Below are 14,421 nucleotides of genomic sequence, written 5' to 3'. Positions count from 1 at the left end.
CGGAATGGAATCATTTATAAGATGCAGAATAAGTAGCTACGGGAAGAATCAGTTCTTTGATTTTCTGTAGTTATCATGTAGTCAAATTTTACACATCTGAGAAAATTCAGGAGTGGCCAAGAATTGTGGGGTGGGGGTATACAAAAAAGGTCATTATTTTTCTGTATATACTCTATTTTTAAATGCATGCATTTTGGTATCTGGTGTCATGAACAATACCTAATTGAATTGAGTAACATTATACTTTACTTTGAAATTGGAGATAAGCATCTTTGAGAACAAATGATCACTTATTTATTCAGATAATATTTGAGTGTTTATTCTTCTAATTTTAAGTGATATTTTTTCTTTAGTTACCAATTAAATAATAATTACAGTAAAAAGGATTAGAGAAGTCCTATAGAACTTCTGAAGAACTGGGTTGCTGATTTTTATTTTTGTTAAATAGGGAAAAGAAAACTGTTAAATGATAAAAAATAAATTAAAAATCTTCATGTTCAAGTGTCTATTGGATGAAGGGCGTCTATGATGAAATTAAAATAGACACAGATGTGGTGCCTTAATAGTATTATTCCTTTAAGTGATAGCACTTCTTTACAGATGTATTTGAATTCTAGTTTTTTACCACATATTTTGTAAACAAATAGGTGTTCTATCTTTACTCTTTTGACCTAGCATAAATAGAATTAATTTTGTTGTGTACTAGAAGATTCAGCAAAATTTTACTAAGTAAAATTACTCCTGAAATTTGTGTAAGGCAAGTGAAAATTCTCAGAAAAAGAAAGAGGTTTAAGAATACAGCCTACACAGGTATTGGGTGAATATGTCAAATGCAACATGCCTGTGCAATGAGGCTAGTATCTGCTTTAAGAGTTGTTTTCATCATTATACAACCAAGTTGCTAGGGTGATTATTTATTCATTCAATAAATATGCATTGAACACTGATGAAATGCTAGGCATGATACCAGACACAGGTGATGCAGAGAAAAATGCCACAATTTTTTGCTCAATCTTTGGAATGTTCCTCTTTAAAGTATGCATAAAGACAATTACAAGGCAAGTAGATACTACATTATAATGTTACATTTAATTTGCTAATTCTAAAATTACTAGTTGCTTTGATAGATTATATCATTCAGCTCTTGCAACAACTTTTGAGAATGGATATTACCAACATTTGCACATGAGGGAAATGAGATTTAGATAAATAACTTGCTTGAGATCATGCAGTTTCTACGTAGCAGAGCTAGATTCAAAAAATATTTCGTTGCATTATTTGGACAATATGTATGGCATTTCTTCTTCTTTTTTCCCCCCAGGATTATCTGTCCTAACTAAATTGTAAGATTGAGTTCAATGTTAGGTTCGGTGTCTTCCCCATGCCTCATATGGGTGCTCAAACATTCTTTGTGCTCAATAATTTTTCCTTTTTTAAAGTAAAGCATTCTGGGTGTATCAGATAACTTATCAATAGATCACTTCCTTCAAGTGTCCCTGCCAACAAGGAATTCATAAATACATAGACTTCAGTGTGTACACATAAATACTTGTCTGATCAGTGATTATTGTTTTATTCTGAAAGATGGAGAAATGGGGACAAAGTTACTGGTGCTGGAAAGACAGAAACATCTCCAATCACACACTCAGTAAAGTCCTGAGCTGGAACTAGATCCCAGGTCTCCTGACTCTATAGTGCTCCTGTTCCTCCTTTCCTACACCTATGGCAATCGTAGACCTAATGTCCAGGAATCAGGAGAAAAAATGATATCTCAGGGTTAGTTTTTTCTGTAGCTGCTCCTGGAAGCATCAACATTGCCAGTGAGTCAATGAACCAACAATGCATCTCAAGCTCCTGTAATACCTGCCTTCTGAAAGTGACAGCTCCCTTCTGAATGCTACTTCTCTAGAACAGTCTTCATCATTCATATATTTGTTCATTTAACAAATGAACTTGTCCTATTTAGGCACTTACTGTATTCCAGATAGAGGACAAATTGAAGAGTTCATTGAAGTTACTTAATAAATGAAAGAATGAATAAATGTGTCCCTGTTCTTGTGGATTTACTAAAACTAACTTCACAAAGAAGTTTTGTTGGTAATTCAAGCAACTTTTCCTATTTTTCCAGTCTATGTTACTATATGTCAGGTAATTCAAGCAACTTTTTCTATTTTTCCAGTCTATGTTACTATATGTCAGAAGTCTCTATTCCTTTACCAGAACAATATTTACTCCTCTCTCAACAATCTTCCCTTCCTAAAATGTCTTCCCACACCTCCCTGCTGCAGTGACCTTGCACTATTATTGCTCTGTTTCTGGTGGTAAGAGAACTGCTGCTGCAAATCTGGATTACAAATATCACTGATCCCCTCTTACTCTGAAGCCAATTACAATGGGGAGGTATGGTGAGAAGACACACTGCCTCTATGACCTCCCTGGAGGCTTTGATCTTCATTTCAAGTTCCAGTGGAGCTGGCACATTCAAGAAGCTGAAATGGACACAAATAAAATTTACTTTTTAATCTTTCTGTGAGGCACTGCTTTCCTCAACTTCAGAGGCATCCTTAATTTGGATTACAATGCGAATTTCTCCTCGGAGTTACATAATCCACAGCCCTTTATTTAGAATTTTCTCAACAACTTTTAGCTAATATCTTAGAGAAACTAAATTTCCATCTATGGTCTCTGGTTTTTTGCTCGTTTGTTTGCTTATTGCTTTCCCACTCTCTGGCACTCCTGTCTCAGAAATGGACCCTAGGTTACTTATATTCATTCGTTGCTTTCTGTGTTTTCCTGTACAATTTAATTATTTACATTCACTTACACATAATGAAATGTAGTGATGCAAAGACTTGTAGGACATATTAGGGCTGGCATCTGGAAGACTTCCAAAAACTATGTTTGACTCTGTACAGAGTAGATGATATTGATAGGACATTCTCTCTTGTAAAGTACTCTGGAATTGAGCCCTGCGGTCAGAGCTTAACTACCAGTAATGTTTAATACCCGACTTATCAGGGGTTTGCCTTTGATAATGTACTGTCTGGCCTCTCTTAGTCACTCTGTTCATTTGTGTAGTTTGAGAAAAGAGAGGTATTTTAATGACTCCGCATATCTGCAAATGGAAAATCAAGTTCTAACTCAACATTCTCACTTGATAGTTTCTCTAAATGCTTGTAGACACACTTGAATTCTGTTATGCATTTCATGTTCTGGACACAAGTATTCTTCAAGTTGTAATGAAAGTTAATCATCTATTTTCATTGCTTCAGAACACTTAAGTTTGCTGTAACACGTGTAAATTCATGATAGGGATACACATCTTAGTGATTCACTTCTATATTGAGGCTAGAATAATGGGGATCCAATGATTTGATTTTGGGTACAACTCATGCAAATCAGATGTTCTGTTTGTCAGTTTATCTTGATTCCTACTTTTATCCCCATCCTCCAAGATAATGCAGGTTGCAAAGTAATTGCTCAAGGCATTGCTTGAACAGAAATTTTAAATATCATAATTTTTAAAATTTATATTAAAAAGTGAATGAGAAACAATTTGTTATTTGTATAAAAATCTGTCTTATTTGACAACATCTTTTGAATTTTTATTTCCATGCAGATAATGAAAGGAGTCCTTAGAACTAAGAAGTCTGGTACTATGGTGAGTGTTGAAGGAATGAGGCAAAAATGAACCTGCAAATTCTATCATATGGACAGTAGTGGAACTATTGGGGCAATGTATTAGATACAGTAAACATTCAATTATGCATGTATGTGTCTTTTTTTTTCTTTTTGGTTAGCTGCTTGGTTTTAGGTGACATGAGTGGACAACTACACTATGATTTTATGGAAGATATAGTCAAGTCATAGGGACAGATGATAAATAAATATGAAAATAATTAGAGACTTTGGTAAGTCATAGAATGGAAACAAAATATGTGCATTGATAGAAAAATTATATTGCAGATAAGTTTTCCTGGTTGGGGTCAAGGAGGCTAACATTACAATGGAACAAAAGAAAGCTTTATGAAATGATGAAAACATTATTTATCTTGATTGAGGAGCAGGTGACTTCATAGGTATTAGAACCATCAAACTGTGTATGAAAATATTTGCATATGATTGTTACAAGATATACAGTAACAAAGCAAATTTTTAAAATGAACTTTCAATTGATTAACAAATTCACTGAGAAAAAGATATTGGTCCCTTGATCTGTGAAATTCAAGAAGAATAAAAATGCTTCTTCAGAATCTTTATTCTTTTCTAGGGGAATTTTCAGGCTCCAATAAATCTGTTTCTCCTGGAAAAGCACACATGTTCTTGAGTCCTCCTCAAAGCATCTTCATTTGATGTTGACTTAAGGAACACAAGACCTTGAATTATAGAACATTTTAAACTATTGGCTTTGGTAGAGAAGAGCTGTGAGAGATTGGCAATTCAAGTGCAAAGATTTAAAACAAAACATGCTTTTAAATACAGGTTAAATATTTAAATACAGGTTAAAATATTAATTGATTTAAGAAATTACTATTAAAATATGCTATTATAATTTTTAATGGCTCTCCCACTACTTAAACCATGAAGTATGTTATCTTCAGTAGAGAATCTTTTTCCTCATTCATTCCAGAAACATCTCTGTCATTGAGAAAGCCATCATTCTCAGGGAATCAGGAAATAGGGAGACTACCACTTCAGTTCACCCGATGCCCATCGTTAGTAGTCTCAAGAAGCTGTGACCTGGTAGTAATTTTACATTTAAATTTAAAGTGTGTATGAATCTTAATCTGTTGTAGTTTTCCTAGTCTCTTCAGATTGTCCAATCCACTACTCTAAACTTTGGCACTGAATTAACCTCTTATGTATGATTTTGTTATTATTTTCATTAGTTTTTCTCATGCTAAAATTAAACTTCCTCAATCAAAGATATATTTAAAAATACACTAATGTTCAAAAGAAAATGAAAATGAAAATTTCACAAACCTCACTACTTAAGAGTAGCTGTAGTCTTTGCGTGTATTTCCTGAATCTCTTTCTATGTGTATATTTTCCGTTTTACTACTGACATTAAGTCTTGAACGTGATTGATTGTTCTTTCTTTTTTACATAATTGCATCTGCATCACTTTTCACATCCTGGAATACTTGTTGGAAATAAAATAGTTAATGCCACCTGAAATTCCCTTGCACACTCATCTGGTTTCTTAGGATAATTTGTATAATCTTTTGTTCTTATTTTAAAAAGAATAATACTGTATACATTCTTGCTTCTAAATTTTGGTTTTTACAAAAATCTTCTGATGGAATATATATTTAACTATTTGATGCAAATATTGGATTTTTTTCTTAAACAATGCATACCAACTTCTATCAAGAGTTTATATATATTTATTTTAAGAGTTTGTGGAAGATTATATTCTTTTAAATATTCACTGATTTAATAGGAGAATATATTTTTATTGAATTTGTGATGATAAACATTGGTTAACTAAAGTGTTGCTATCCATCACATCTCTCAAAGAGCCCCTGTTTCAAGTATTTAGAAAATTATTCCTCTAGTTTTAAAGGGTTGCTTATACCTGGCAGGTGGTTTACAGAGTTGACTTAGTGATGATATGTATTAGTCTGTCAAACTGGCTTCATTTACATTCCCAGATACTGGGCAATTTAAATGGTGCTGATGCTGTGACACTTTGCTCGGGTGTCTTTTCCACAACATCCTTGGATAACTCTTTCCCTAATCTGTTTAGTTCTAACTCCATAGATGATGGGGTTGAACATGGGAGGTACAAGAAGATAAAGATTAGCAAACATGATGTGTACAGATTGAGGCACATTATGTCCAAAGCGGTGGCTGAGGAAAGAAAAAAGGGCTGGGACATACAAAGCCAAGATGACACAGACATGAGAGGCACATGTGCCAAAAGCCTTGAGGCGGGCTTCACCTGAGGGCAATCGAAGCACAGCTCTCAAAATCATTATATATGATATGCTGATGACAACTATATCAAAGCCAACCACAGAGAAGGCCACAAAGAGTCCATATCCACGATTTATTCTAGTATCAGCACACACCAACTTCAGCACAGCCATGTGCTCACAGTATGACTGGGGAATGACTTGGTTGTGGCAGAAGGGCATCCTAGACACCATGATGCAGAAAGGGCTCACCAATAGCAGTCCTCTCATCATCACAGCAGCCCCTAGTTTGGTCACGACTGATGGGGTCAGGATGCTAGAGTGCTGGAGTGGGAAGCAGATAGCCACAAAGCGGTCTAAGGCCATAGCCATGAGTACCCCAGACTCCACAGAAGAAAAGGTATGGATGAAGAACACTTGGATGAGGCAGGCGTGATAGTCAATCTCATGAGCACGAAACCAAAATATGGCCAACATTTTAGGTTGTGTGGAAGAGGAAAGGACTAGGTCAGTGATAGCCAGCATGGCCAGAAAGAGGTACATAGGCTCGTGCAGTGTGTGGTCAATTCGGATTATATGAAGGAGAGTGATATTTCCAATGACAGCCACAAAGTACATGGCACAAAATGGAAAAGCAACCCAAAACTGGGAGTTTTCCAGACCTGGGATTCCAAGCAACATGAAGAACACAGGATGAGAAGAGCTGTTCCCTGAAGTCAACACCATGGGATAGTTAATATGTTCTTTGTTGGGAAGATAATCTACTCTCTGCAGATAATAAACAATCAAAGCAATTATTATTATTGAAATTTATATTTTTATATGAAGCACTTGTGTGAAGAGCAATTAGCTTTAAACATAAATTTGAATAACTGAAACTGTTTTATAAATACAATTTTGTTGCATAAAAAGATGCTGCTACTTATTCATTATTCATATTTATGCTATTCAAAATATGTAAGAAGATATTAGCTGCAACTTAATTAGTTTTTAAGAATGTTTTTCTTGACAGTAGAATTTGCTATGGGAATACCATCATGACAAATAATGTCATAGTAATCCTTTTCATCAATCCAATGGAACTAACACTGGATTTGTTCAGTTTCTCTTATGTATTCTATTTATTCTTCTAATAAGCTGTTTGGGCAACTTCTCAGGGTAGGAAACCAGTAAGGCTTCAATGACCACAACAATATATGTATTGATGTTGAATTTGCTTTGACTTTAGCTCAGGTACCATGATGGTTTGGGCTGAAAGACACCTGAGGGACCAAGTGTGCATCTGGAGTTTAATGTAGTCTCTTTGATGTTGGCTCTTCCTAGATTAACACTTAGCAAACTTGTATTCTTTAAAAATGCAGGTCATAAAAATTTGTGGAATTGTGGGTAATACTGTCTTGGTTGTAACTAGTTGGCGTAGGTATTGTGTTGTGAAAGCCGTCAAAGTCAATCTGTAAATGCCAACAGCTGGTTTAGCCAGAGGAAATCTATCTATGACGAAACTCCCCAAAACAGCTTCAAACATTATTCAGATTAGTGAATTAAATGCCCCAGTGTTGAACACTTATCAGGGCTTATTTCCTTGTTCCTCTATAGAAAACCCTTATTCACTTCATTCTATGCTTCTACGTGGCTTCTCCAGTAACCTCCATTATGAATAAGTCCAATATTTTTTATTATAACTTCAAGTAAGGCCATTCTAGATATTAATGTTATTATTCACGGTGACTAAGATCAAGACTAAAATCGTGGTGTCACACAATCAATTCTGCTCAATTTTCTTTTTTTTTCTTTTGCTGCTACCTTTAAGAATATACATGCAAATTTACAGCTGAGATAATCACACTTTAAGTCCAGTCTAGCCACCGCTGACAGAGAATTCAGGATTATAAGAAAGAGCAGTAATGTAGTGACTCTTACCTTTGTATCACAACCTTCTTATAATCTCATAAATGGTCATCCAAGGAACAATCTACACACACACACACACACACACACACACACACACACAAACACAAATACAAGCAAAGTTCTCCATATAAATTTAGTGAATTTACATATTATTAAAAAGCATCTATGGATCCAGATTAAATGCCACTACTTAATGAATTTATTTTCTTTAAAAATGGAATAGGAGCCTAGGTCAGAGAAACAAACAAAGCTACTGGACAAAATCCAGAGATGGACAAAACAACAGAGAACTCTAAATTCTCAGGGATATATGAAGACAGAAAAGAGTTACTCCAAGTGTATTGAGTGCCAGTAGTTTAGTGCTGCATTATTCAATGTAGTAATCCATTAGACATATGTCTATTTAAATTTAAATGAATTTAATTAAATGGAAATCTTACTTTAGTTGTACTAACCACATTTTAACTATTCAATAGCCATGTGTGGCAGTGGCTTCTGTATTGGATACAACAGATGTAGAATATTCCCATAGTTGAGGAAAACTATACTGAAACTTAAAAAGTGAGGTTGTAGACCCCAGACTTAAAGAATGCCAGCATCCTAGCTGACGTCTTGACAAAACTTGGAGCCAATGGAGTTTGAGGGTCTTTCACTTGTATACTAAATAGTCTTTTTCTTAATCTGTATTTATTTATCTTGCTTCTCTTTTTAAAATTTGAAAAGACAAATAGCTTTGAAGCCAAAGGCTCTTGAGAGAGATTACCTGGGTTTGAATCCTGGCTCTATGACCTTGAACAAGTTACTTAATGATCTCTGTGCTGAACTTCTCACCTCTTCACACAAAAAAATATATAATAATATCTACCATGGAATTGTTAACACTATGCATTGGAAATATTGATAGGGCACTTAGATAAACACCAGACACCTAATAAACTCTCAATAAAGTTTAGCTATACTCAATGTTCATCTATTATCTATAAACTGAGTAAAGTTTGCATAACTATAAAAAGTATATCTCAGAATATTTGTCATGATATCACTTATATGCTGCTAAATGTATCTACCTACCTGCACACATATTATTTATATATTTTAATCAAATTCAGTATTCCCTAAATCTTTCCATCCTTCATCCAATTTACCCCAGCTCTGAATATCAGTGGCTTGTAAGTGGTGGCTATTGCAGGGCTTAAGATGGTAGATTCTGTGGATTTATCTCAATTACTTTGCAGTTTATCATTAATGCTTACTGTAAAACATTTAGAGGAAACAGTTCCCTGATTAATTGTAGATGAATAGATTACGTACTATCAGGAGTCATAGGTGGTAAATTTTAGTAAGAAGAAGAGAAGAATAAGAAAGTTGATTCCGAGGGACTAAATAAAAACCACAAAAAAAGGTTAATTTACTTGACCAAGATCCCAAAACCAAAACTTAAATCCAGTTACTCTGATCATTGTGTTTGAAAGTTCTGCTTGGTTCCAAAGCAGAGGTTTCACTTTTAGCCATAGGGGTCAAGTCTTCCATTAAATTCAAATTCCAGACAAACAGTAGACTGGGCTCAGCAGATGTGTCCCCCTTCATTCCTGCCACTCAATGCCGACCTCTACATTTGTCTATGAAATGTCCTTACTGAAATTCCCTCTATTCTGTGACAACATCCTCAAAGAAAGCACTTCTCAGGCCTCAAATTATTCCCCTACTCACCCAAAACCTGGTTTAGTAGAACAGACTTTTTTTCTAGTGCTGACAATCACAGAAGCACAGAGATTTAAAGTCGGTAGTATTGAAGTCCAGAGTTTCCCCTGGAGTGATCCTATGAAGACTTGAGCATCTGATTTCCTGGATATGCCCCTAGGGCCAAAGCCTAGACAATCCCAAACTTCTGAGTATATCGGTCTTTTTTTCTTGGTCTCAGAGGACCTGGTTTGCCTAATGCAGATTTGTGATGACAAGTCATCCAAATACAGAATTAATCATGATCCTGTGTGAATGGGGCTCCACTAGCTATATCAACACACCATTAACTCTAGTGCTTAATCTTTGCAATTCTCCCTTTAATAAAAATGATGTAAAAGAAAAGTTTACACTATTTCACATACATTTTAATTACCTCTACATTCTTTTTTCTGCTTCACAGGAAAACCTCTCAACACTGTGGTCTATTGTTCCTGTTGACAATTCCCATTTTCTCCTCAATTAATTTCAGTGAGAGTTCTTTCCCATTACACTGAAACTGTTTGTATGTCACCAATGGCCTGTTAGTACATGAACCCAGCAAACATTCGTCATCTTACTCTCTTATTAATCAGGATTCAGTAAAAGGTGAAGTTATCACAATGTTGAATTACTTCCTTTTCTTGGTTGCTGTGAAATAGTGTGCGCTTGATATTTCCTCCTACTTTAGTGTCAATTCCTCAGTATACTTTGACATTATAACTTCTTCCTAGATTATTAAATGTTGGTGTATTTTTTATTTGTTTTGTTTTTCCTGTACTATAATTTAACTCCATGCTTTCACTGAGTGATATTATCAACCACCATTGCTTTAAATATCTTCAGTATACTGATTACTCACAAGTATGTGTCTTCAGGATAGATTTTTGCCATGATCTCAAGATCAGCTTCCTACTGAATAACTCCATTTGACTATCCAATGGGGAACTCAAATTTAATGTGGTAAATATTGTAAAACACAAATAGCTATCCATACCACAATCCACCCAGTTGCTTAAACCACAATTCAGGTATTTTCTCATATCTAATTCATTTCATTGTACCATTCCAGTTGCTCTATTACTACCTTATTAGCTATATTTTGAGGTTTTTCTTAGTAATTATGCTAGGAATTATCAAATGCATCTGTAACATCACTCTCTATTTCACACTAATATTGTCTTAATTCCAGTACAATATTTCAACTTTTCCACAGGATAGCACTATTTTATCCCCTTCTTTATATTATCTTCATACATATCACATTATGTGTCATGAACCAAATGATTCAGTGTTGTTACTTATTTTAAAACATTTTAATAAGTTTAAAAAGATAACACATTATTTACATAAGCAGTCCTTTCTGTTACCCACATGGTTATTGTCTTCAATGTCCCTTTTTCTTCTTTGAGTTCAGTTAATGTCTGATGTCATTTCTATTCACCACGAGGATATCCCTTAACATTTCTTGAAAGGTAAAGAAATAAAGTCTTTGGGATTTAATTTATTTGGGAATTTATTTATTTTACCTTTTTTTTTAAAGGATAGTTTCATTTAATATATAATTCTAATTTGAATGGATTCTTTTCTTTCAGAACTTTACATATGTTAACCCAAAGTCTTCTAGCCTCCATTTTTTTAATGAAATATTATGCATTGATTGAATTTGCTTACCTTGTACATGATGAGTCAATGTTCTTTGGCTTTTATGTGTCTTGGGGTTTCAACAATTTTATTATGGTGTATCTATGTGTTAATATCTTTGTACGTTTTCTAATTTAGTGTTCTTAAATTTCTTGGATCTGTAGGCTAATGTTTCTGTTGTCAAATTTAGAATAATTTTAACTTTATATTTTCAAGTATAGATTCCGCCACTTTCACATTTTCTTCTGGAACTCCCATTACACACACGTGGCATGGTGATGATGTCACACAGATGTCTGAAATTCTGTTTATTTGCCTTCAATTTTTCTATCTGTATCATTTGGATTTGATAACTTTCTATTAACCTATCTTCAAGTTCATAGATTCTTATTTCTGCCATCTTAAATGTCATTTAGTCTATCCAGTGATTTTTAAAAATATCTTTCCAATTCACTGATTTAAAATGAGTTTAATTTAATTTGATTTGATTGTCTTTATGTCATTTCATTGTAATATTCAACTAAAATTTTTATTTTCTTCATTCTTTTTTCTCTTTTAATTTTTATTTTGAAATTGTGAGGTACAATTCAGTGTTAGGTATACAAATGTTCATTGTGCAGGTACCCTTATAGATGAGGTGTGCCCCCCTCCCCAGGTGAATTCCCACTACTGCCAATCCTAGCTACCCACCCCCCACCCTCAATCCTCGCAGTATCCTGCAACTTTCAATCCCTTTCCTACAGTCATACTCAGCTCTTTGTTTCTGTGAGAGATCACTCAGTATTATAAACTCTAATTCCATCCACGTTGCTGTGAAGTTCATGATTTTGTTCTTCTTTATGGCTGCATAATATTCCATTGTATATATGTACCAAATTTTTTTATCTAGTCCTCTTTTGATGGCCAGCACAGTTGGTTCCATATTCTTGCTATTGTGAACAATGCTGCGATAAACATATGCATGCAGGTATCTTTTTCATGAGTGATTTGTGTTCTTCTGGGTATATTCCAAGTAGGGGGATTGCAGGGTCATATGGAAGGTCAATTTTTAGAACTTTTAGGCATCACCACACTGATTTCCACAAAGGCTGTACTAGTTACACTCCCACCAACAGTGTAGGAGTGTTCCCTTTTCACCACATCCTCTCCAGCATCTGTTGTTTTTTTGAGTTATTGATGATGGCCATTCTGACTGGAGTTAGGTGGTATCTCAGTGTAGTTTTAATTTGCATCTCCCTGATGACTAGTGAGGCTAAACATTTTTTCATGTCTCTGTTGGCTGCTCGTATGTCTTCTTTTGAGAAGTGTCTGTTCATATCTTTAGCCTGCTTTATAATGGGGTTGTTTGTTTTTTTCTTTTCAGCACGTTTGAGTTTCTTATAGATCCTTGATGTTAGGCCTTTGTCAGACGTGGAGTTGGCAAATATTTTTTCCCAGTCTATGGGCTGTCTCCCTGCTCTCTTGACAGTTTCTTTGACTTTGCAGAAACTTATCAGTTTAATGAGGTCCCACTTGTCTATTTTTTTCTTCATTATTCACTACTATTTTTTAAAAAATTTTCTTCATTTTTATTCTATTTTTGTTTCTATGGAGATTACATGTTTGTTCAATCACTATCATCTTTTTTTTAATTTTTAAATATAGCTTTTTAAATTATCTGAACAGATTTATAGCAGATTATTTGAAATAAAGACATGGGTCATTACTGTCAAATTATTTGCTTCTTGACTCGATTATGATTTATGCTTTTCTGTTTCTTTAAAAACCTCATTGACTTTTGCTAAAAACTGGATATCTTAGATATAATGGCATAAAATTTTGAGATTCTTGATTGCTTTTAAGAGGATTATTTTCTTTTGTTTGTTTATTTTTGGTAATTTGTCTGGATTTTAACCTGTGAAGTCTTTCTTACAATAAATTTCTCCTACTAAGTATAGTCACTGATATGTACTCTCAGGTTATTTTTATGTAAAATTATTTTATATATAATATGTCATTTGTCTTTAGCCTAGGCCCTAGGAATTGTCTATGAGTCTACACATTTTGGAGGTATTAATAACTTGAGCAGAAATCATTACAGAAAAATATGAGTCAGAAACACTTGCATGCACTGATTTATCTCTGTGTTGTGTGGAGTGTGCATTTAATATTCAACTAGTTCTCAACTCCATCTTTGCTTTCACTTTTCCCGGGCCATTTATACTCAGTCAGGAAGTCAATTACAATGGGTGATACAGTAGAAGCTAACCTGCCTCTGTCCTCTCTCTATAGAATTAATCTTCTCAAAGAACGAGGTTTTAATGGGGCTGGCACAGTCAATAAGCTGAAACTGACAAAAGTAAAATTTACTTTCCAATCTCTCCCTGAGGAGAGTATTTAAAGCACATGGAAGCCGGGCTCAGTGGCTCAGCCTGTAATCCCGCGCCTTTGGGAGGCTGAGGTGAGTGGATTGCCTGAGCCCGCGGGTTCGAGACCCGCCTGGGCAGGCGAGACCTCATCTCTACAATAAATCAAAAAATCAGCCGGGCGTGGTAGCGCATGCCTGTAATTCCGGCTCCTCGGAAGGCTGAGGCGGAAGGATCGCCGGAGCCCAGCAGGTCAAGGCTGCGGTGACCGTGAGTGTGCCACTGCACTCCAGTCTGGGCGACAGAGTGAGACTCCAACTCAAAAAAAAAAAGCACATGAAGTATTTAAAGCACATATTTTAGTCTCTTGTTGACATACCTATCTGCTCTACTTACTAAAAAGATATTGGATTCCACATGCTTATTAATGCCTTCTCTGTTAGGATTTACTGAGATGTGACCTAACTAAAGCACCATTTTTTCTCATGGTGGGTAAAGTGCAGGGGTAGACAAAGAGCCAGAACAGAGTATAGAGGAGAGAGTGAGCATGATGAGAGCAGAACAGAGTAGATGCTGTTGGAACACAGAGGTGCGGTTCTCAGAAAGAGCTGTGAATTCTTCTCTCTATACCCCAAACACCAAACATTGACTGGGGTATATAACAATTGATCAAAAAATACTTGTTGATTTGAGTTTGAAATGTCATCACACTAATAACATTATGAGCCAGGCACGGTGACTCAGCCTGTAATCCCACGCTTTGGGAGGCTGAGGTGAGTGGATTGCCTGAGCCCGTGCGTTTGTGACCCACTTGGGCAACTTGACGAGACCTCATCTCTACAATAAATAAAAAAATTAGCTGGGCGTGGTAGCGTGCACCTGTA

The 14,421-nt window shown here is 35.2% G+C and overlaps 1 protein-coding gene across 1 annotated transcript; it reads right to left on the bottom strand.

The window, feature by feature from the left end:
• Window positions 1-5,666: 5,666 nt before the first annotated feature.
• Window positions 5,667-6,650, bottom strand: LOC103260926 (olfactory receptor 52R1-like). The gene has a single exon (XM_008058576.2). It carries the CDS (start codon window positions 6,642-6,644, stop codon window positions 5,667-5,669), a length of 978 nt encoding a protein of 325 aa, XP_008056767.1. The 5' UTR covers window positions 6,645-6,650.
• Between the last annotated feature and the right edge of the window lie 7,771 nt (window positions 6,651-14,421).

The sequence above is a fragment of the Carlito syrichta genome, unplaced genomic scaffold, assembly GCF_000164805.1.
Source record: "Carlito syrichta isolate Samal-C Ts95f unplaced genomic scaffold, Tarsius_syrichta-2.0.1 Scaffold303433, whole genome shotgun sequence".
In the NCBI taxonomy this organism is placed as follows: domain Eukaryota; kingdom Metazoa; phylum Chordata; class Mammalia; order Primates; family Tarsiidae; genus Carlito; species Carlito syrichta.
Note: the sequence above shows the minus strand (reverse complement) of the source record. Positions and strands in the feature narration are given on the sequence as shown.

Excerpts from the sequence above, each read along its gene's own strand:
- LOC103260926 (XM_008058576.2), bottom strand. The coding sequence starts at position 6,644 with ATGGTGTTGACTTCAGGGAACAGCTCTTCTCATCCTGTGTTCTTCATG.